This window comes from Eutrigla gurnardus (assembly GCF_963514095.1).
Source record: "Eutrigla gurnardus genome assembly, chromosome: 22".
Taxonomy (NCBI): Eukaryota; Metazoa; Chordata; class Actinopteri; order Perciformes; family Triglidae; genus Eutrigla; species Eutrigla gurnardus.
Genome location: NC_139933.1, coordinates 3,753,095 through 3,776,869, shown reverse-complemented (window position 1 = coordinate 3,776,869; position 23,775 = coordinate 3,753,095). Strand labels below are relative to the sequence as shown.

The window sequence follows — 23,775 nt, the reverse complement described above, 5'->3', positions numbered from 1 at the left end:
ATGTGGAACCGTAATGTGGATATCGCCTCTGAACAGACTCCACCCGAAACTATTGACTGTGATTGATTTATTTAACGCTATTGAAACTTAAATAACGACATTTACGTTGAAAGGTCAAACCGGAAGTATTCCTCTTTATTGTCGTCACTTGACACTTGAGGCAAATTATGTGACGGACGAACGCTGGAAAGTCACGCGTGGGACAAACACCACCCGGAGTGACGTCATGAATATTTTACATACATACTCCTATACTAATAAATAAGTTAACACACAACAGTCTTTTCATACACCTTTGTCTTTATTTCTAAGATGTACTTTAATGTTTTCTATTTATTTCTCCTTTTTTTATCATCCCATGTTTCAGGATCGAATTTATAACTTACTTAATAAGCATAATAATTATGTAAGTGATGCAGACATTTATTTAATCATTTAACATTGTCCCACCTCACCAACAGGCATTATTGTCGGAGTTAAAGAAACAATTCTGACCTAATTCTTATATATAGTCTTCATATACTTCTCTCAGTTCTTTATATATAATAAAATACCTTTTTTCCTTTAACATGTATTCCCTAAATATGACTTTAATTTTAACGTTTTCCTGAAACATGACTTCGTTCTATCATAATCTTTATTTATTTAAAAAAAAGAAGGGTTGTTCCCATTAAGGCCCATTGTGTTCTTCACACATACAGAATGAGTCCCATAGATTCCCCAGACATAACACATAATTTCTATTTTCCACGAGAATTTATAAAAAAAACACAAAATAGTCATAAATAGATTAGTGAGAGGCCTTTATTAGTCAAAACAATACGAACTAGAAATATTACAATACAAGAGTTGAGCATACTGTCACTTCCTTCTCCTTTTCACTGCAATCAAGCATCCAGTCCCCGGACTCTTCATAGACCAGATCCGAGGTCTCAGAGACCGGGTGGGCTGTTACGTGATGCTGCTATAGTGGGACTGAAACCAAGTGAGGATCATGGGAGTCAGAGACAGAAACTTAAAAAAAACAACAAAAAAAAGATGCTGGTTTTTGGGAAAGGATGCAGCATTTAGTGACACGTTTACGTTCCAAAGCGCGTCGGAAACAAAAATACTGCCACTAGTTTTCACCGCCAGAACAACGAGAAGCTGGTTGCTCGTTACGGGGCAGAGCAACTAAACAACTTGGCAACGTGTTGACATCAACACGTTCGTCAGCTGGGAGGAATTAGACTTTGTCTTCTGTCTGGCAAATGCAACATCATCAAGTGCTGCAGGATACAAACAATACACATTCATAATTAGATTTATTTAGTATCAGGGCATCCGGGTATTTTAGGGGTATTAATAATTATTTACGCTTAAAATAAATCCCTTGTGAATACACTGAATTTTGTAAGTCCTGTCCAAAGCACCTGTTCTATGTCTGTAGAGGCCATTCAGTAACATCACCCTTAATTATTATTCACTTTTAAAACACCTTTTCAATGATATATGGTGTCTGCAGCTGTCTGCTCCATTAATAATCATTTCTTTTTAGAGGATTTCAATGATTTGAGTTTTGGTTTGGCTCAACAGACGAGAATAACGATACAGTTTCCGCTTCGCTTCAAGTCAAAAGATGACGTAAAACGACGACAAACAAACACAAACATCACATTGTGACTGCGTCTTACAAACACACTGGTAAACATTTGTTTTTGAATAAACAAATAAATACAAAAATTAAAATACAAACGGTCATATTAGCAATAACGTCAGGTCAACCGTCCCCCAGGCTTGTGTGCGTTTAGAGAGAAGCCGTGCATGAAGAGGAGACACCAGCATCGTTATCGAAGAACGAGCAGCATGGAAGCCGGAAAAACTGCTGACTCGCTGTTTATTTCTCCTCGCGGTTACTGAGCCGTTGCTAGGCTACGCTAAGCTACGTCTAGTCGTGTTGATGTTAGAGATACAGGTGGAACCAGACGCGTAAGACATTTCTATTACAATCCAGACGTGTTAATAATTAATAATATTCATAACTGAAGAGATAAAAAAAACATTTATTTCAATTAATGCCAAAATGGAGGAATTGAGAAGGAAAAAAAAGCACCAGGTCTTCGAGCAGAAGTTAAATCTGGCTCATCATTGGAACTCAATACAATCAATTCCTCATAGATAACCTGGATTGTGTATTTGTTCTGTTCACCTGGTGATGAAACAGCGACTGGGTATTTTGTGGTATTTTGGCATCTTGCTGTGAGGGGATTTATAATCGTACTGTCTCGTGCTCATGGCCTACTTGTTGCTCTGCGTACGACACTGAACTCCTCCATGATTACATCCAGTATCGTTCACAGTAACGTACACAGACAACGTTTTGAAACGGTATTTTAAGGATACTGACAGATGACACGGGAGCAGGCACAAGCAGCGATTTGATGCGAGTCATTATTTTGTGTTTAATTCAAAATATTTATATTTATTCTTGTCTTTTCCTAATGAAAATAGCCAATTTAAATAGTAAAAAATATAGTGAGACATAAGTTGGAACATTGAGATTGAAAGAAGGTGCGTTTAGGTGCATTTGGGGGATTAGAGCAGAAATGGCACAGAGCGTAAACATGCTGTGTTCTGTTGTCGCCGTATAAAACCAAGCTAAAGGTGACACAGCACTGAACTAACCAGAGACAGACATTCTGGGAATGTTGTGGAGTTTAGTGTGAAGGTGGAGGGGTTGTGGGTTTGGGGGGGGGGGGTGGAGAGGGTCAGGCACGTCTAGCCCTCCCTCGCTGTGACCCGCGGCTCAGCCAACGAGCTGTGGATGATGCTGCTCATGGACTCCACCCCCTCGCCCTCCAGGAAGGTGCGGTGGTCTCCCTCGATGACGTGGACCGACACCTTGCCGTCGCATACCTGGAGAGAGACGCGAAGACAGTCAGACACGACGGATTCAGCTTTAATTTTACTGGGATGCACGTTTTAAAAATGACAAAACGGAGAACCAGCCATTTAAAAGAGATATACATTTGATGTTTTAGTGCAGAAATATTGTAAATATACTCCATGTTAAAAGAGAACGTACACAAGCTTTTCATATTAGATTCAATGATATAAGTCGACTACAGTTGTCAGAATAACATTTGAGTATTTGGGCTCCCTCATGTGGCTCAAAGGTGTACTGCAGATAAAAATGTTTTATTGGCAAGCCCATTACTGCAGTCCCGACTTTGGCAATGACTGATCAAGAGGACGTGATAAAAGATGTGCCATAAATCAAGAGGACGTGATAAAAGATGTGCCATAATAATAAGGATTGACGAAAAATTATAAATATGTGTGATATTTGAAAAATAAAAAAATGCATATTTTCATATATTTATATATTTTATTAAACAGTGTCTCTGGAGAGACTGTACTGTGAATTCTTCTGGACGTTACCTCTCCGAGCTTGTAGTCGGCTCCCAGGTTTTGTTCGTACTCGCTGCTGGTTTTGGCGCGCAGCAGCGTCACGTTGCCGTGGTATTTTGTCGCGGGCACGTAGCCGTCGGCGGCCTTGAGCTTGTAGTAGAAGGCGGTGGCCGCAAAGTGCAGCGAGTCTCGGCTGATGTTCTTGTGGCTGGAGGTGATGAGGTCCACCGCGGTGTTGACGCGGGCCTCCAGGTCCGACAGCGGGAGAAGAGTCTCCAGAAGCTGCAGATGTCAGAAGAGACGGAGAGGTTAGACTACAGGAAGTGACTCGTTGAAGCAACATGGAGCGATAGACCAGACCAGGATGGAAACCAGGACAGAGGACTCTGTGATGCATCACCCTTCTAATTATATCCTGATTGTCATCTATTTAAATAATACTGAAATACTGCTTTTTACTGCCATGGGCAAAAATAAAGATAGTGGGTGGAAATGTAAATCTGCTGCTTTAAACTGTTTTATCATAAAATTAGTGACTTCTTGTGTGTGTGTGTGTGTGTGTGTGTGTGTGTGTGTGTGTGTGTGTGTGTGTGTACCTTGTTGTAAGCGATGCCAGTGAACTGCTGGATGAAGGCACACAGGGCTTCAGTTTCAGCCTCTGATTCTTTGCCTGGTGTCAGCTTGGCTCTGTAGCTCTGGAAACCAAACACTGAGTTAACTTAACAACCAACTCAAGATGTCCTCTTTAAAGATACTAAATCCCCACAGAAAGAAGAAAAATCCCAAGCTTTTCCTTTAATTTCCTCTCAGAACTGTTGGCAACCCTGCACATTTTGTGTGTGTGAATGTGAGCTATGACCTCTAACCTGCGTGTACGCTGCAACATATGAGTGGGACCCATCGAACAGGAACAGGTACTCCACAGGCAAGTTCTGGCTCTGAAGCTGAGAGCAAATTTCAAACGCCACACAGGCACCAAAGGAGTAGCCGGCGATCCTGTAGGGCCCGTCGGGCTGGACCTGTCTGATGCAGGTCACGTAGTAGGCCGCCAGGGACTGGATGCTGTCCAGAGGAGCAGCTAGGGGGAGACGGGAGTCACGTCAGTCAAAATTATACAATACAAAAAATAAGAAAGACTGTGATCCGTGATGATCCAAACCATCAGCTATCAAAGCCTCTGTTCTGATGGTAAAGTGTGTGTTACCTTTGGTGCACTGCAGGCCGTAGCAAGGCAGGGTGAGCTTGACAGCGAGCGTCTTAAAGGCGCCGATGGAGCCCTCGATGGGATGGACAAGGAACAGGGGCCTCTCCTGGCTCTGGACCTTGTTGAGCGGCGTCACCGTGGGGCCGTCGGGGTTGACTAACAGCTGGGTCAGATCGGAGTCCAGCAGGGAGCGGATGCCGTCCCTCTTCGCTGAGGAATGCTGAGATTCTGGACGCAGCAGAGACGAGAAAGGTTTTCTTTAAAAGCCATATCCTACGAAAAATTAAATTTAGACTAATCTCTCACAAAATATATTTATTAATATTACCCTTTGATCCGCCTGGCTTGCGGTTGGACAGCTCTCGCAGCTTGTTGATGGTGACCTGGCGGATCTCCCTCATGGCCATGACGATGTCGTAGTCGCGCTCTAGGGTCTGGCGAACCTCGACCCCCATCAGGGAGTCCAGGCCTAGGTCTGCCAAGGAGGCATCGGCGTTCAGGCTGTTCACGTCTCGCACGCCTGATGAGGGAGACGGACATTTAGGCCATTTATAGCTCTTCAATGACAGCATTGGTCAGATTTTTTAAATTGCTAAAACAATGAACAGCAGCTCTGCTATATCTTAAAGTAAAAATGTTATTAAGTAGCTCTGCTCTTACCGAGAATGTGAGCCACGGCGTCCACCAAGTTCCTCTGGCTTCCTGCCTCGCTCTTCACCGCCACCCTCTCCGCCAGCACAAAGCTGGACATGACGGGCCGCCGCTGGCACAGGAAGCGGTCGAGCACCTCCAGGCAGGACGCGATGCGCTGCGGCCGCGTGTCGCTGATCACCGCGTCGTTGCCGCCCATGGTCTCCAGCACCACGCCCACGTCGCCGATGGCCCCCCACTGGACCGCCAGTCCCGGTAAGCCGTCGTGGCGGCGCTTTTCGCACACGCGCTCCATGGCCGAGTTGGCGTAACCGTAGTTGCTTTGGCCGGCGTTGCCGCGGCCGCAGCTGACCGAGGAGAAGGCGACGAAGTGGCTGAGGTCCGGACACGTCCTCCTCGTCACTCTGGGGAGGGAACGGAAACCCGTGAGATCCAGATGATTTAAAGTTAGAACAGGAGGCGATGGGAGCGTGTGACTTACTTGTCCAGGTTCATGGTGCCATCGTATTTCGGTTTGTTGACATCAAGGAAGAGCTGAGGAGTCAGATTCTCCAACATGCCGTCTTTCAACACCTGAGAACGACATAACGAACATGCTAACGAAGTTCAGATCACAGTGGAAGGACGGGATTTACATGGAGAAGCAGCAGCAAGAACGCCAGAGGTCACATTCAAAACTCAAAACTGTAGTCAGAAATAGAAAAACAGACAGAAAGAAACCTTTATGGAAACAGGAGTTTATAGAAGGCAAATATCAAAATATGATTATAAGATGATTATATAATTAGACAGCTTTTTAAATTCACTCATGTGATGATATTCCTAAATATTATTTAATTGTATTATTTCTTAGTGCTACATATTGTTCATAGCCAGTATTTTTCTACAACAGACTAATATATATATATGATTAATTGTGAGCAGACAGCGCTGACTGATGATGATTCGTTACCATGGCGAGGTGGAAGACTCCGCCCACTGGACCCAGTGCGCAGGCCTCAGCGAGGAGGCGCTCCGTTCCCTCCAGCGTGCTGACATCATTGGTCGACACCACCACCTCCACATCCTGACTCCGCCATTCACGCACTCGCTTCGCCTGGTAACCTAGCAACGATGACAAAGTATGTGAAAACAATCATTCTGCAGCTTTCCCATCGTTTTAAGAGAACATTTTGAGGATTTTTTTGTGCCTTACCGTCCCTGATGCCTGATCTGGAGGTCAGCACCAGTTTGCGGGCTCCTCTCTCTACAAGCCACTGAGCAAGCTCCAGACCGAAGCCCCCCAGTCCACCAGTGATGATGTAGGAGTGGGAGGGGGGGCAGAAGGTGCGACAGATAGCTGGGAAGGACAGAGGGGAAGACTTTGCTGATCCCTTTTCCTCAGAGCAGACCTGCATGAAGAGAAGAACCAGTGAGAGGATGCATTTGAGTCACGTAAACCTCTGAAAGGCATGCGTCATAAGGTGTTATTATTCAGGATTTAAGGAGTATTGTATACTGAACATTCATAATATGCGTCTCAAACTGACCTGAAGGAGGACCTTGCCAATGTGCTTGCCCTGAGCCATGTATCTGAATGCTTCTTCCACTTGGGTCCTCTCAAACACCGTGGTCTTTAGAGGCTGAACTACACCTCCCAGAATGCCTTCCTTCAGCAGCTCGGACACTTCCTCCCACTCCCGGTTGCCCTCCTCGAAGAGAGCGTCCAGCAGGATGCCGTGGAACGCCACGTTCTTCAGGAACAGAGCCATGCCTGCAGAGAAGACGACGACAACACGATGCTGAAGATGAACCACACTTCTGGACCATCTGGACCCAGTATTTTTTTTTTCTGAGCACCAGCAACTTTTTGCAGGGAATAGACGTAAGTAGCAAAGATAAAAGGGAATTTATAGCAAATTAAAAGACATCATCATTTGTTGGGACTCATAGATTTCTAATTGGATTTATTGGCGTTTGTTTTGTGATGGAACTTCCTGATGGTGTGTGTGAGCCCGAGGCTTCCTACTGACCCAGCGGGGAGTTGTTGGACAGGTCGTATTTGCCGATCTCCAGGAAGCGTCCGTGTCTGGCGAGGCAGCGAATGCTAGCCTGCAGCTTCTCCTCGGCCAGAGAGTTCAGCACCAGATCCACACCTGAAACACACGCAGTGTAACGGAGTCGGTTGCTTGTTCAACAGGCAAAGTGGTTTCTTATCTCCTTTTTTAGACATTCTACAAAGAAACTACTACAGAATGAGGTGTCTGACCTTTGCCCTTTGTGTGGAGCAGGACGTGCTGTTCAAAAGTGGTGTCTCTGGAGTTAGCGAAGGACTCCGCCGAGAGCTGAGGGAACCTCTCCTGCAGGTAGGCCCTCTTTTCTGCTGAGCCTAGTGACACCACACACACACACACACACACACACACACAATAATTAATATAAAATCAATACCATACTATTGGATAAACGTCACTACAACGGTGTGTAACGGGTTAAATACTAACCAACTGTCGTGAAGACTTTACAGTTCTTGCTGAGTGCTATGGCGATGGCGGCCTGGCCGACGCCCCCCGACCCCGAGTGGATGAGGACAGTCTCTCCGGGGCGGAGCCTGCCGCGCACCACCAGAGAGTAGTAGGCTGTGGCGTAGACCACCGGCACCGAGGCTGCCTGCTCCAGTGACCTGTGTACACACAAACAACCCTCAAACATTTGAAGAAGTGAAATGTCCTCACATTGAAAGTATGGTCCCCACAAATATAGATGTACAAGTACACACACACACACACACAGCATATTTCAACACGTGACACTGACCAACTGGAGGGAACATTCCAGAGGAAGCGTTTGTCGGCATCCACACTTGTTGCCAAGCCCTTGGCAGGCAGCAGCCCCATCACACGTTGACCCACGGGGTCACGGCCGGAAAACTCCATACCCAGCAGGCACTGCTGCAGCGCGAGGTCACCTGCGTGACGAATGAGGAACGGGAGAAGTAAGTCGTCTAACTGTGGCCGCTGTTAGATGCTGTGGGTTACTGTTGTTATAAGAACCATGAAGCCCTCTGACCTGGAATAGCGTCGGGGGGCAGTTTGCCGGTGGCCAGCATGATGTCTCTGAAGTTGAGCGAGCTGTAGTAGACGCGGCACAGCTTCACGTTGGGGTCGCTGTCCACGAAGTGGCGGAGTGGGGAGGCGATCCAGCGCAGGGACGAGAGGTCACCGCGGGTCAACACATTGACGTAGGCCTGCTCTGTCAATTCCTCATTGAGATCTGACAACCAGAGGACAACATTCAACTCAGCCTCCCTTCTGTCAAATCAAATAATAATGGTGGAAGTCTCAGGGGGTAAACCAGACGTGATGGTACCTCGAGTGACAATCTGGTGCCTGAAGACGCCCCACTGTCCGTCTCTGAACACGTTCATGACCAGATCCCCATCCAGCACCGCCTGCATGGACTTGTGGGTCGGCTGGAGACTCGGCGATGCTGAAGACTCGTTCAGATTGGACACAAATGCACAGCTGGAAATGCAAAAGAAAGACAACAAAGTATGTAAGAACTAAAAAAACAATAATACATATATAAAAAGGCTCCAAAACAACCCTAAAATAAAAGGAGCAGCAGTATCTTCTGTGTCCTACCGTATTCGGTTGCCATCTGGCTCCTGCCGTAGACAGTTGACCATACCCACAATGCCACAGTGGGCATTAGAGGCGGTCAACCACACTGGAGAGTCTGATGACTCCGCCATCGTAGCCTGCAGCACACAACCACTCAGTTAAGACCAATAATCACATAAATAAATGATGGCTGAAGCCACGAGGAAACTATTCTGACACGCATTGTATTCATTATGATATAAAAAACGGACATGAAACCCACCTTGAGCGTTTCCACCCACTTGTAGTCGGTGCTCTCCACGGGCAGGAAGACGGGCTGCTTGCCCGGAGACCCGACGCGACACAGAAAGAGGGCGGAGCCATAAAACGACTTCTTGACAGCCACCAGGCTGAGGGAGGCCTCTGAGAACACCTTCTCCCACTCGGCCTGGCGAGAAGAGCGAGATCACATCAGCAAAGCGTCACCTCTCCCCACACACACACACACACACACACACACACACACACACACGATGTGATGAACTACTGATAATACCTGTGTGAGCAGTCCTCCCTGGTTGCTGCCCTGAGCGTTGCTAGAGAGGAAGGCAACCGTTTCCCCCAGAGTCTCTCCCTTCAACAGCGTGTGGAGGAGGACGAACCCCCTCTGTTTGGCCCCAGAAGCCAGGTTTGCCACCAGCAGGCCGGGGTCTGCCGTCAGAGGGCCACAGGCGTGGTTACACACCACGAGGTCCGCGGCGCCGGCCATGCCTCCAGGAGCCGGGCCCGTCAGGGGGTCCCACTGAGCCGAGGCCACCGCCAGCTCCTCCATGGTGGCCAGCTGGGGGGTCAGAAGGTCTAGGTTGGCCGCCGTGGCCGTGTAGTCCACACGCAGCATGGGCTGGTTGTTGACGATCTCTACTATGCGAGAGAAGAGCTGACCATCGTTGGAGAGAGCCTGGCGGGGGTCAGAGAGGTCAAGAGGGTTTAATTCTGCGTCCCGATGAAATTTGGGTAATTTCTCTATCTAGTTTTCAGTCTTACCTCCAGGACTTTGATCTTGTTGGACGTGCTGTTTTCTATGGTGGTGTCCACGCAGTGTCTGAAGGCCGGGTCGTCCAGCAGGCCCTGCAGCAGGCCGTCCTGCAGCAGACACGCTCTCTCCTTCTCCACGGTCTGTTCCAGCTCAGATCGCAGGTTCCCGTTCAGCTCCAGGCCGCAGAGCAGGGCCAGCAGCCGCACCAGGTTGGGCTCGGAGGGCTCGGGGCTGGGAAGAGGGCCGTCTGACTCCCCTTGTAGCCCGGGGATGGAGAGCTTGACACCGTGAGGGGCCAACTTTCTCTGCAGTCTGTGGATTAGACCTGGACGGAGAGACAAAGACTTAGAAGGACATGCGGAGGCAGATATTTCGTTTAAATTGATCTGAAGTGATGAAGAGTCTGCTGCACCTTTGCAGAGCCTCAGCTGCTCTGCAAGTTTCCCATTGGCTGTCAGGCACTCTGTCTCCACATAGGGAACAAACACAAACTCCTCCAGGGTGGGGGGGCTCTCCTGCTGCTGGCGGCGGGGGGCCACAGTGGCGTGCAGACCGGAGATCTGGACTCCACCGGCGACGATGCTGTCGAGGCAGCGGTTTACGTGGACGTCCATGGCTTCAGGAATGAGAGAGAAGAGTTCAATGTGAGTTCAAGACTGTATATAACAGGGTCTGTGTGTGTTGTTGGTTTCAGTCTACCCAGAGGAAGACAATAAATTGAAGTTAAAACCTTGAAAGCATGTTTCAGAATATTTGTGTGCAGGAACTCTACTTGATATCGCTCACCTTGCTTTCCATCAGCGTACTCTTGGACCTTCTCCAGATGGACCGCTGGATCGACGCACATGGAGCGGATCCTGGTTGGCAGACGCAGGCTGCGACCCGACAGCCCGACCACGATCATCTGCAGCATCGTGTCCAGGAAGGTCACCCAGTTTCCTGTCCACTGCAGTTTCCCGCAGTCTCCTGGAATCACAGGAGAGCAGTCCATCAGGGGAAAGAACGTACTAACCTCTCATCTTCTGTTTCATGTCATAGTTACCAACGGTTACCTGCATTGTTGGACTCCAAGATGCCTTGGAAGGTCTTTCCGTAGTCGTAGCCTCGCAGTCGCAGCTCTTTGTAGACACCATGTGCCGTGAGCTTCATTTTGGGGTCCTCGTCGTCGTTGGCAACTTGCTGACTGATCTGACTGTGGAACGAATCGAGGGGTGCGTCCTCCAGGATGCTCACCTTACCTGAAAATCACATGCGGAATAAGAGGAATATTTGTGGGAAGACATTTTTATTTATATTTCTTGCTGCATATACTGTTTCAATGTTAAATATAATATTATAAAAGTCTAATAATTGTAATTAAATATATTTTAGAAAAAAAAAAGAAAAAGAAAAAAAAAACGACCTACCACTGACAGCCAGGTTTCCATTCTCTGAGACCTCAAACCTGTTGGTGGCAGGCATGATATGCACCTTCAACTGGACAGAGCCTGAGAGGAGAAGACACACAGATCAGAGATCAGAGAGGAGGTCAGAGACTTGGTCAGAGGTGACCAGAGGCCCTGCTGCTCGGCTCTCACCGGTCTTTGGCAGGATGGTGGCCCTGTGGATGGTGACGTCCTCAAAACGAACAGGGGTGGTGTCCATGACGACCCCCAGACTCCTCACTAAAGTACGCCAGGCCAGCACCAGGTAACCAGTCGCCGGGTACAGGACACGCCCATCGATGCAATGGCCGATCAGGTAGTTGTCTGCAGACTCTGGGTTTATGTCTGTTGTTGGTCAAAGAAGATGAGCAGCACTGTTTCACTTTCTTTTTCTTAATGTGAGAAAAAAAAAAAAAGCTTTTTAATCCAGATGTGCTTTTCTCACCGATATTATAGACGATGGCAGAATTGGATCCTCCTGAGCCGGAGGAAAAGTCCTCGACCTTTGGCACGTCCCAGGTCTGGGCATGGTCCCACTGCACCAAGGGGGAGATCAGAGGGGTACCAACCGGCACAGGGTACTTCACCTCTGGGTAGAGGCTGTTAGCATCCACAGTGATGCTGAAGACGTGCATTAGGAGGAGAAATAATATGAGCATCTTCCTGGGTATTGACAACGCCTTTGAAATCCTAGTATCGTGACAACCCCAAAAGGCAGTGATGCGTTTACTGACCCGCTCATGTGGATTTTGCCAATGTTTGAGAAGAAGAACTCGAGGTTGTTGGCGTGGCCTCTCTTCATCAAGGGGAGGATGGTGCACGTCTGGTTCAAGCTACGCTTCAGGATGGCCTGCACAGAAAACACGCTTGATGTTAAATTCATAACATGCAGGATGAGTTTTATTTATTTAACCAGGTTGAAAGTTTTAATGTCACTGAGGTTACAGAAACGTGCCGTACGTACCTGCAGCAGAGCGTGAGGTGCTATCTCGAGCACCACGGCGTTGTCGGGCACCAGGCTGAGGCCCTCGTGGAACAGCACCGGGCTCACCAGGTTGTTGACGTGGTAGTCGGCCGAGCTGTACAGAGCCAGAGGAGAGTCCCACTCGGACTTGGGGATGCTGGTGCTCACCCAGCGGGCCGTGCGTTGCCGTGGCTCCTTGATCACCTGCACGCAAGATGGCGTTATGTATTATTTAACAATATATAATAAAAAAAAGCTTGCTGTAGTTTGAAGGATTCACAGCCGTACGTACCTTCTTCAGGGCGGCCAGCAGGGCGGGAGCGATGGAGGCCATGTAGTAGGAGTGGAAAGCAACACCAGCGCTGCGCACCTCCTTTGCAAACACTCCCTGCTCTTTTAGCTCAGACACATATTTACTGATTGCGTCCTGTTAAAAACAGACACAGACATGTGAAGATACAGCACCCTGCAGCTGGGTATACTACATGTTTACATTAGATAACAGAGTGTTATTATATAATAGTAATATAATAATATAATAAGTCCCTAGAATAAGCCTAGCTACAAAGACGAGGTGTGATAGAAGGCCTGACCTGAGGACCGGAGATGGTGACCGTGTCCTCAGCATTGTGACAGGCTGGCACCACTCCCTTCGGACACTGAGCTATACATTCCTCCCAGGTCAAACCTGGAACACACAGCAGCACCAAGGTAAAAGATAGGAACACACATCACCTGCTAAAGGGTTGAGGGCTTGAGATGGCATACATACAAAAAGGGACAGCACTTGTTATCTAAAAATATACTGCCTGATTTGAATATATTCCAGGTTATTCCACTGTCACATAATCTATTTACTTAAAACAGCTTCAATAAGCAACATTTTAATAACTGGTTGATGATTAATCCTCTGATTTTAACGGTTTTATTTTCCTTATGTTTCTGTAAATGTAATATAACAATCCTCTTTGTCTCTTTTAAAATTCCTCCCAGCTTCCCCTGGTAACCCTGTGTGATTTGTGGGTAATTCCCTCATGCAAAGTCTGCAGAAAAGGACTCAAAATGTCTACAAAACAGCCCTCAAACACTTGTATTTAGGTTTTCATTGAAATGTCATGAAAGTAGCTGTTGAAATACAATAATGAATGACTGACCGACTGCAGCCATGCCTCCTGGAGGAAGGTTGGCCTCCTTGATGCAGCGGCCTCTCCAGTAGGCGGCCAGGATGGCCTCGGTGTGGGTGAGCGAGCCGTCGGCGTAGCCGCAGGCCAGCTCGCCCACCGAGTGGCCGATGATGCCGTCGGGCTTCAGACCCAGCTTAGAGAGCAGGTCGATCTCAGCGATCTGGAATGAGGCGCACAACACACACGGCCTGACTTGAAAACGCTGTCTAGCTCACCATCATGGTAGACGAGAGAAAAATAGACCCTGATTTAAAAAATACAGGATACAAAAACACATTGTTAAGTGTATTTATCCTTTATTTACACAGGTAGACTTAAGATTAATTGATTTAAAGCATGTAAATATAAATATCTAAATGACACCAATCCATTCCCACTCTACCTGTATGGCGGCGAGGCCAACAAAGGCGTGCACGGTGTCCTCAAAAGTGGCTTCGTCTGCATCCATGAGCAGGCGAGACACCACCAGGCCGATGTCCTTCAGGGCTGCGTCCGACCGCAGGATGGACGCTCTGAAGTCAGGCAGCTGCATGAGACTGCGGCCCATACCGGCCCACTGTGTTCCCATACCTGGAAATACACGACGCATCACCGTTTCACCACCTGTTGCTCTATAACCTGTATTCCATCCGGCTCTGTGTTCTTTTGTTTGGTGACTCACCTGAACAGACGTACCACAGCGGCCTGGCGGCGCCCTGCACCTGCTGCACCTGCTGCACCTCGGAGACGTCGCTCTCGGAGCCGATCAGAGCGTAGCCTCGGTAGGGCATGCTGGCCGCGGGAGCTCCCGACACTTCGTTCAGCAAAGACAGGAAGTTGTCATCCGCGGCGTGATCCTTCCCCTTTTGAAACATGGTCTTCACCGCGGCCTCCGTGCGACCGCAGGCCTGAAGCATCCTGGGGACCGTCCTGGGCGGCGCGGCCGCCTCGCCTCGTTTCTCGGCCGGACGGAGGATCACGTGAACGTTCGAACCTCCGAACCCGAAGGAGTTGACGCCCACGATGCCTCCGCGGACGGGAATGGGCCGGTCGACGACCTGAACCCGACCGTCGGTGAGGGCCGGGATGTCAGGGTTGGGAGAGTTGAAGTGCAGGTTGGGAGCCCAGACTCCTCGCTCCAGGGAAAGCAACACCTGAGAGTGACATGAAAAACAACCAACCAGAATGTTAGTGTGGCTGAAATAACTAAAATAGCTCATTAGCTTGAAAATCTGAAAAAAGGATGCTGTCTCTCACCTTAGCCACGGCGGCCAGACCAGAGGCCGGCTCAGGATGACCCATGTTGGACTTGGTGGAGCCGATGAGCAGCGGCTCTCGCTTCGATTGACAGAACACACTGACGATGCCATTCACTTCCTGTGGGTCGCCGACCTGCGTGTAGAATAGCAGACGAGCCACAAATGTAAGACAGAGAGTCGATCATCTTGTCTGCCGATGCAAAGTCTGCTGGGAGCTCTCACCTTTGTTCCCGTGCCGTGGGCTTCCACATACTCCACCTGCTCGGGGGAGATGTTTGCCTCCTGGTAGAGAGAACGGACCAGCCTCTGCTGCATGTCACCTGAAGGGAACGTTACACCTGCGGGGCCGACAGCAGTGCGTCAGGACGAGAATGCTACACCTCACCACGACTGCGTCTCTGTGTGTCGGCGAGCCTCTCACCCTGCTCTTTGTATCCATCCGTGTTGTTGCCGGCGTTGACCACTGTGGCGTACACCCTCTTCGCCGCCGACCGCTTGGTCAGCAGCACCGCCACTGCTGCCTCAGACCGGCAGTACCCATTCCCTGTACCCAAAATCATAGAAATATTAATCAATCCACAAGGAATGCTGTGTAGTATTTGGAAGGAGGCCTAAAACAGTATTATACACCAACCATTTCACTGGACATTTCACTCTACCTGATGAGTCAAAGGACTTGCAGGCGCCCTCAGGACTGAGCATGCCCAGCTTCATGAACTGCACCGAGGTGTTTGGCTTGAGCACCAGGTTGACCCCGCCCACCAACGCGGCGTCGCAGTGGCCCTGGCGAATGCTGTGGAAGGCGTTTTCTAGAGCCAGCAAGCTGGAGGAGCAGGCTGTGTCGATGGCGGTGCTGGGGCCTGGAGGAGAGGAGAGGAGAGGAGAGGAGGAGGAGAGGAGGGGAGGGGGGAGAGGAGAGGTAAATCATCTTCTGAAAAACACCACAGCGGCTTGCAAAGACATCTGGCCACATGGTGGCAGCATTGGATCCAGATGTGGAGTTGATGCAGAAGGATCACTGCTACATACAGAGCGGACAGATTCCTGTTAAGATCTGTTCTCGGCCATAAAACAGCTAATTAAAACACCTGACACTGGGAGGATATCAGGTAGTTTAGTTCTTGCCTTTCACAATAAAAGCCCTAGATGTACACGTGGTATTTTTTTTTTAAACGGTGCAGAGAAAAAGACACAAGTAGTGTTCCGAAGTATTCTTTCATTTAGATGATGAGGAACATCCCACAATCCATCACAATCCATTTTTTTATGATATAGTGCTCTACATAGAACTCCCTGTATAGTGAGTAGGAAGTAGTGACTGAGTGATTTAGAACTATTCAAACTACCAGAATGAGAGAGGACGTTGCGTACCGCTGAAGTCAAAGAAGTAGGACAGTCTGTTGGCCAACATGGCGCGCTGGCAGCCGGTCATGCTGTAGCCGAGGAGCTCCTCTGGATCTTTGCTGAACGCCTCGCCGGCCTCCGAGCCACTCACCCCGATGTAGACGCCCGTCTTACTGCCGCGCATTGTTGCCGGGTTCAAGCCTGCAGGACACAGGATGACCAGCTCCTTTTTTTAAAATGAACCACAGACTTGCTTTCCCACCGTCTCTTTCTCCCACTTCCACCCATTTAACCGTCCTTTATTGGGTCCAACTCACCTCCATCTACGATACACTCGTAGGCGATCTCCAGCATGAGACGGAGCTGGGGGTCCATGGTGTTGGCCTGTTTGGGGTGGACCCCGAAGAAGGCTGCATCGAAGTGGCTGATGTCTTTCAGTTTACCGTTCCTCTTTGGGAGACCGTGCAGACCTGGAGAACGAGAAAAAGTCATTTTCAGAAAAGTACGGAGGGTTTATGTGACTCATGAGGAAACAGTTTGAGATCCTCTATCAGGATTTGGAGGGCGATCTGCTGGATTGCTGAAGAGGCTTTTTGTTTGAGCACCTATGGAAGTCTGTTCCTGAAATCTCACATATCTACTCCGTCAGCATCGACCTCCGATGCAAACGTGGCGGATGACTTTCAGAATGGAGACTCGTCATGCAAAAAGCATGAGATGGAAACAAATGACAGGTTCTCCTGAGGAATGTCCTGCACTTGTATAAGTGTCTCATGTATAAGCATGCCGTTCAGGCAGCGAGACATTGTTGCAGCAGTCGTTGGATGCCGATCTTTAGTCCTCAGGCTTATACAAACATGCCTGAGGAAGATGTCTCTGTGATGGTGCAAAACTGTCATCAAAGTTAGCTTCATAATTCAAGGTTTACAGCGAGTGTTAAAGTCATCTTAGTAGCTAACTGCATTGGCCGCGGTATCGATGCCCCTAAAGCATAACCTAAATATCTCTCTAGAATGTCTAAAGATCCGTGGAATAAGGATGGGTTTACAGCGTACGTGTCATCTTTACAGATTCCTGAAGGCTCGTCGTGCTCACTCTTATATAACTGCTATGTTTAGGCTGGCAAAACCTGTATTTTCCAACTTACAAAAGTGTTTTTGAGCCACTTGGAACGTGGCAATCACTGAGCCGCTCACACTCCAACGAGTCATTAGCCGAGAGACCTTTCTGCTTGCTACTCGTCTGCTTCTGTTCCAAAACGGGACAGCAACTCAAAAAGACCTCTGGTTGCACAAAACCAATGGGCTGTACATGAGTCCACATTTTCATTTTGTTCCGTCACGACACAAGGACTCCCTCGAGGCTAGCGACCTCTGGTTGCTTGCTCCGTTTCCCCATTCTGCCGTCCCTACTCTCCCATGATGCCCGCTGTGTGGCCTCAGCGGCGTCAGCTGGCACAGGCCAACTCTTTCAGCGCATGAATGTGTGATCAAGATGGTTGCCAGGCACTGAGGGACGGGCCTTTCATTCACAGGGAGGGGGAAAAAAAAAAAACCCTGAAAGCTACAGGAGGGAGGGGGGGTTGGAAGGACAGGGACAAATCTGTTAGTCAGGACCGGTGGGCAACTAGCGTTCACTGAAAGCCGTACTGAGGATGTGGGTAAGGCAGGCCGTGTTCAGACCCTGTTGAACCCCGTCTGAAAAAAGGTTCTCATACAGCAGCCGTCTGTGCCTGAGACTGTAGAACACAGACTCCCGGACCTCATTAATTCAGGTTTACAGCTTCACGGCTATGATTATCAGGTCCGTGACACAGTGAAAAGACTTCAAGTGTTTTATCTTATCAACGACAGAGATAAACGGTCATCATAACTTAGTCAGTACGTTAGCGATGAAAGATTAAACTGTGAATGTTGCGGAAACACACTGCAGCCTCACGGTGTTTGAGTTTTCATTATTTTCTTGATAAAACATTTTTTAGAAATCCTTTTAGGTTACGTTTTTTCCGTTTATGCATTACGTAACCTGTAGACAGGCTTCCACTTCTTCCAGGCTTCACGCAAATCTAGGCTAACCACATTCTGACTTTGAGTTTTCTTGTTAAACACCTCCAGTTTCTGTTTACAGTCAGTGATACTCAAAACACACAGTGTGTTGATTTGAAATCAAACAAAGCCGTTGGATGATTTTCCTGCGTCACAGAACCAATAAGGAAACCTTTGCTGGAAGTAGAAAACATCTGTTGACCTGTGAAGGTTCAGGTTCAGGTTCAGGGACCCATTCATATAAAATGTATGATTATTGATGTGTGTATGCAATCTTTCAAGGACATTTTATTCATTTCTACACAGAACTGATCGGCAGGCCCGTCAAACATGAACAGTTGAATAATCCGGCTTGATATACACTTCCTGTCTCCTAAGTGGGCTCGGTCGTGACATTGCGTTGGGGTCCAGGACGTTCGGTTCGGTATGGGACGTCCTTCAGGTTCGCCCTGTGACCAGAACAGCTGTTGTGTGTTTACTACTTGCACACGCGCAACAGAAATACTGGAGTCTTTCCCGGTACATTTTGGCAGCACTAGTTGTTGTTGCAGCACGCTAGTTGGTTTAGCCCGGTTAGCTCGGTTAACGAAGCTCAATGGACCACGGAACTGTGTGCCGACGCTGTTAAACTGAAGTCTGGTCCCATCTGAGGATAAACTTCAGTCATTTAATCTACAACGGCGTCAACCCCGACGGAAACAAAAAGACAGCCAAGACGGCGAGTCCTCCTCCTCACAGCGTTCAGGCTCCTCCCACTTCAGATTCACACTGAGCCAAAGTATCCAATGTGTATTTTAGTCAGTATCTAAGTGATGATTTTAAGTTACAGCCCACTATTGGAGTATTTAGTTACATTTACATTATTTATTTTTGTAATTTTTTTAATTGACTAAATCAGATTTTCCGAGTGTTTCACTGCACTTCCGTTCTGAAACGCAAACAAACACCCACATGTCCACATAACCGTGTGGGACGGCGCCGCGTGGCCGTATTTTGAATGAATGTAGCCGAAGCCAACGCTTCCTCCCGTCACTGTCTGCTCGGCTCAGTCACACAGCAGAGGAGGGAGGGAGGGAGGGAGGGAAGGAGGGAGGGAGGGAGGAGCAGGGGAACAATGAAGCACATGAAAACACACAGCCATGCATCAACCCGATAACCTTCTAATACCCTGAACAGGCTGCAATCCTCCACCCTGTTATTGGCTGGGGATGACACACTTCTAGAGGGTCATAGCGACGACTGAGAGGGATTATTTTTGTATCAGTCTATAGGTTGTTTTCTTGGAAAATGCTGCATATGATACCTTTAAGATTCAGTAAACAACTTCCTGATGATGTACGAAACAACTTCTACCAGATACCAGGAATAATCATCAATGTACAGCTTACACTGCTTACAAACTCACTTTCCTAGTATTTTATATAAATGGATGTGCCTTCAGATGCTTTGTAAATATGATGTCCGGTAAACAAAATAATTAAAAAAAGATGGCCCTGAAGATGCTCATGATAAACCACAATGTCTCCGGTTGGAGTCCAGGAGAGGATCTTTGTTGCCCATTTCTCTATCCCCCAATTTCCTGCCATGTTTTCTGTCATTTAATAAGGAAATAAAGACGTCTCCAATTTCAGAATCCACCGACAAAACCCAGATCCTGTCATCCTGTAGCTGCTGTTAGTCATTTGTATCCTCAGTGACAATAAACCAAATGTATAATATGTTTAAACTGCCATCCTTTTGTTCCACGTAGCACAGAAACTCATTTCTGACCCCTGAACCAATCAATAATAAAAGAATCCAGCATTATGGAGGTTTTCTCACCTGGTGTCCACCGCCGGTCGTCCTCCGTCACCATGTCCACGCCGTTGATGAGGTTTTCCCAGAACTCCTCCAGGTTGTCGGACTCGGGCAAGCGGCCCGATATCCCTGCTATGACTATCTCGTCCATGCTGGATCACTGTGGACAGACGACAGAGAGGTTGTCAACAATACGGAGTGTGGGACACATGTTACTGGAAACACACCGAGAGGAATGTGATTATTACAAATCCTCAAATCAACTCGGCGTGCAGACAGAAGATCAACATCGGCAGTGGATGCCAGTCACATTTCATCAGTGCAACGCTCACTGATAGATCGTCAGGAAAGGAGGCTTTGAAGATATTTATCACAGCCAAACATGACAAAGATCAGTCATTTAACAGTATTCATGTTCCAGTATTGAAGCATGTGTAAACTGTGTCGGCACTGACTGGCAGCTGTGGGAATGAGGAGTTCGCCAGAGCATGCATGAAAGAGCACTTAGAGCAGACAATGTAGTCTGCTGATAGACTACTCCGTGTACATGAGTGAGCATCTCCATGTTGCACCGTGTGTGTGTGTGTGTGTGTGTGTGTGTGTGTGTGTGTGTGTGTGTGTGTGTGTGTGTGTGTCTTTGTTCCTTGTTTTCTAGGCCAGGCCCTTTCCGTGTCAGCAGGGCCCAGACCCGTCGACCAATGAGCTAGCAGCTCGGGACAGAGCCACACTGAATCAAAAGCATGTCACCACCTTAAATGTGGAGCAGCTGTCCTGCAACCATCCTCAGACCCCCCCCCCCCCTACATTACATACATACTGTACACTGAGCACACGTGGTCTGGTCTAAGTGGGACCATAGACATGTTCAAGTCACCCTTTGGTTTGTGGACTAGGGCATAGTTCGACATTTTGATCGTCGCCATCTTGCGATCTTTACAGCCAAGTGTTAAAGTCACCTTAGACGCTAATTGCATTGGTAGCGACCTGTCAATCACAAGGTAGCCCCGCCCTAAAGCATCCCCTGCCCTATGGTCTATTTGGCTCTAAATGATGAACATCATGCTGGATTGAAGAAGACTCGAAACTAGAGATTGAGACCATAAACTCATGTTTACTTGTACAGCCCTTACATGCCCACTCATATTTTCACACCTTTATTATTCAGAATATGACAATATTCCAAATTTGATATGCAATATCAACAAAAGAATGCAAACAGAGCCTGATTTAAAACCAAAACAGGATACCAAAATCTATTTGTACATGTATTTATCCTTTATGTATGCAGGGAGACTTTATGATCATCTTATTTAAAATTGTTCGTAAAGGATGTTCACTAAAAAAATGTCTTATCCGTGACGTATTTAATGTTTTATTGCCTTTTCAAGAGTTTTAACCGTATTCTGATGATATTTTGGCCCGTCTGTCCTGGCCGTTTCTGTGGCTCTGTAGCTGAAGGGATTTGGAGTCCAGGATGGCCGAGGATTAGACCTAATGTAGCACCTACAGGACAACACCCAGCCTTACCTGACCCGGATCACACACACTAACACCTTGCACATGACACTATCTGCCCGCAACAAGTCGGACTAGTCATCACGCAGTCGGTACAGTGACTCAGCACTGCAGTAAACGCGTCTGTCCGACCACAATGCAAGTTATGTTCAACATCCAGACCCAGAAGTGACCTCCGACTGACCCCAGCATACATCTGATACATGACAAAACATGTGTACTACACATACAGTGGATGGAAGTGGCATTCATTTGAATTTCTTTCAAATGTATCATGAATAAAGGTTTCAGTTAGACTTGTTGGTCCATCTGGAAGTGAATATCCCTGCTTTGTTGCATTCCTACGAGCCCTAACCTTCTGGTTACATTCTCAGCTCGTCACAGCAACAAGACCTGACATGAAGAAGGTGGAAACAAACTGAAGGAAAAGAAAGTCAAATGACATAATATAATCTGCAGGTGAGTAAAAGGGGCCAAACTCGTTCCTGGATTACAGAGGAGTGAGGACAAAACTATGTAAACACACCCTTCGAAGCACTGACAATGACACGGATGAATCCGCCTCAAATAAAAAAAGAAAAGAAAATTATATTTCTACAAATAGAAAATAAAAATAGTATCAAAATATATATAACATGCAATGATGATAATGATCTATCATTTATGTATATTTTGCATGACAATACAGACATGGATTGTTATGTAAATGATCAATTTTGGGCGTAGAAGTAGAAGAATATTCAAGTAAATAGGCTTTACGGAGGATTTTCCAAGGGTTGGTTGGAAGTTGGTGAAAACAAAGATGGAAATCGCCATTCGCATTATAATGTAATTAACTTTCTGTTGAAGCCGGACGTATTTAAACATCTCCTGTGATAATATCTGGGGACGATCAAATCTCATAAATGTGCTCAGTCGGAAAGAAATACGTTGGACATGTTTTCCTTTTCGTTACCAGCCTCCGAACCACCACACACACATTCCTCGAGCACATGTCAAAGTTAGCAAACCACTCCGAATTCTATATCCTGTCGTCGCTCACTTCTTGGTTCAAAACCCACCACTGGTCCACAACTCAGGAGGGGATTTCAGGTACTTTCTAATCTCGATGCAAATGGCCAAGACAACAAATCAACGCCAGCTTCAAGGCAGCGAGGATCCTGCAAGTCATCACTCTGGGAAAAAAAAGGCCCTGCTTCCTGTTAGGGTAGCAATCACAGCTCATCATCATCACCACCATCATCATCACCATCACCATCTCTCCCCCCCCCAGGGAGGGTCAGCAGCATCTGACAGCAGCATCTCACTGCGTTACAGTAACACAGACACGTGACAATACACCTGAACGCACTGGCAACAACAACAACAAAAAAACACATCTCCCATCATGCAACGCGGTCCATTTTGGGGTTGAAACGCGAGCCACCAATAAAAAGAGCACCTTCCATCGAGATGACACAAGATTAAACATTTAAATAAAAGCTAGAAACATAAGTTTGAAGTGACGGAAATGAAAGCTGTCGTCACGTAAATGTAGAATAAGACGTACGTCACAGTGTTCGTGTACCAGGATGGTGTTAATACAGCGACACGGCTAACAAAGGCTGTTTGTTGTAGTTTGTCGGACTGTTATAGGAAGTAACCCGGGTGAGACGTGTCCGTGTGTGGCGGCTAGTAGCCGGTGTTCCGGCTAGGCTTACCTGTGTTTGCCCAGGTGGTGTTTCCGTTACTGTAAAACGCGGCGAGGGGAATGGCTGCCTCTGTCGTTTCACTTGCCTGGAAGCTTAACGCTAGCCTCCGTGCTTCTTTGAATCTTTTTTTCTCTCTCCCTGTCTCTCACCCTCTCTCGCTCTCTCTCTGATGAATTTAAATGTCTCACATTCTGCCTGGCCACGCCACATGGGCTGACTGCTTGGCTTGGCCGCTCCGTCCAATGAGAAAGGAGGCTGGGCTCTCGGATCCAGCCAGTGATGGAGCAACCCGCTGAACGCCCCCGTAGTCACTGAGAGAGAGAGGGAGGGAGAGGGAGGGAGGGAGAGAGAGAGAGGGAGGGAGGGAGGAAGAGAGACAGAGAGAGAGAGAGAGGGAGAGAGAGGAAACCAAAGAGTCGAGGTTACTGGAGTTCAAACTGATTCTCTCTAAACGCGTCGACGGACTACAAAATAACACGACGAGCTCGCCTCCGAGAATAAACGCACGGTGTGGTCGCCATTTTTGTTTGAATTCAACTCTGTTGTTCAGATGCTTTTACTTTTTTTTATAGTGATTATTATTGAGCATGATGACGATAGTTGGATGGTGGTTGGATGGCTGCATGATGGATGGGTGATGGGTGGAGGGATGAGTTGTTGGATGATGGATGGATGGATGATTGGTTGGATGATGGATGATTGGTTGGATGA

General features: G+C 47.7%; 1 protein-coding gene across 1 annotated transcript; it reads right to left on the bottom strand.

Annotated features, from left to right (window-relative positions):
* Positions 1-786: 786 nt before the first annotated feature.
* On the bottom strand, positions 787-23,364 carry fasn (fatty acid synthase). Its single transcript, XM_084040201.1, has 42 exons — positions 23,074-23,364; positions 19,883-20,018; positions 16,334-16,486; positions 16,044-16,217; positions 15,332-15,532; positions 15,094-15,216; positions 14,895-15,010; positions 14,671-14,805; positions 14,096-14,567; positions 13,817-14,004; positions 13,405-13,594; positions 12,844-12,938; positions 12,543-12,677; positions 12,251-12,454; positions 12,021-12,136; positions 11,732-11,907; positions 11,440-11,631; positions 11,269-11,349; positions 10,915-11,100; positions 10,649-10,828; positions 10,275-10,478; positions 9,871-10,187; positions 9,383-9,784; positions 9,110-9,274; positions 8,869-8,984; positions 8,594-8,748; positions 8,294-8,497; positions 8,042-8,192; positions 7,729-7,907; positions 7,494-7,613; positions 7,258-7,380; positions 6,775-6,998; positions 6,441-6,636; positions 6,198-6,349; positions 5,727-5,818; positions 5,255-5,649; positions 4,923-5,114; positions 4,595-4,822; positions 4,257-4,468; positions 3,987-4,085; positions 3,421-3,672; positions 787-2,895 (listed from the first exon to the last, which is right to left on the bottom strand). The coding sequence occupies exons 2-42, from the start codon at positions 20,007-20,009 to the stop codon at positions 2,758-2,760; spliced, it is 7,560 nt and encodes a 2,519-aa protein (XP_083896327.1). The 5' UTR covers positions 20,010-20,018; positions 23,074-23,364; the 3' UTR covers positions 787-2,757.
* Positions 23,365-23,775: the final 411 nt, after the last annotated feature.

Coding starts and splice junctions, on each gene's coding strand:
- fasn (XM_084040201.1), bottom strand. CDS start 20,009: ATGGACGAGATAGTCATAGCAGGGATATCGGGCCGCTTGCCCGAGTCC. Junction 15,217..15,331: donor CAAGTCCTTTGACTCATCAG/GTAGAGTGAAAT, acceptor TTTTGGGTACAG/GGAATGGGTACTGCCGGTCT. Junction 10,188..10,274: donor GCAGCTGAGGCTCTGCAAAG/GTGCAGCAGACT, acceptor CTCTCCGTCCAG/GTCTAATCCACAGACTGCAG.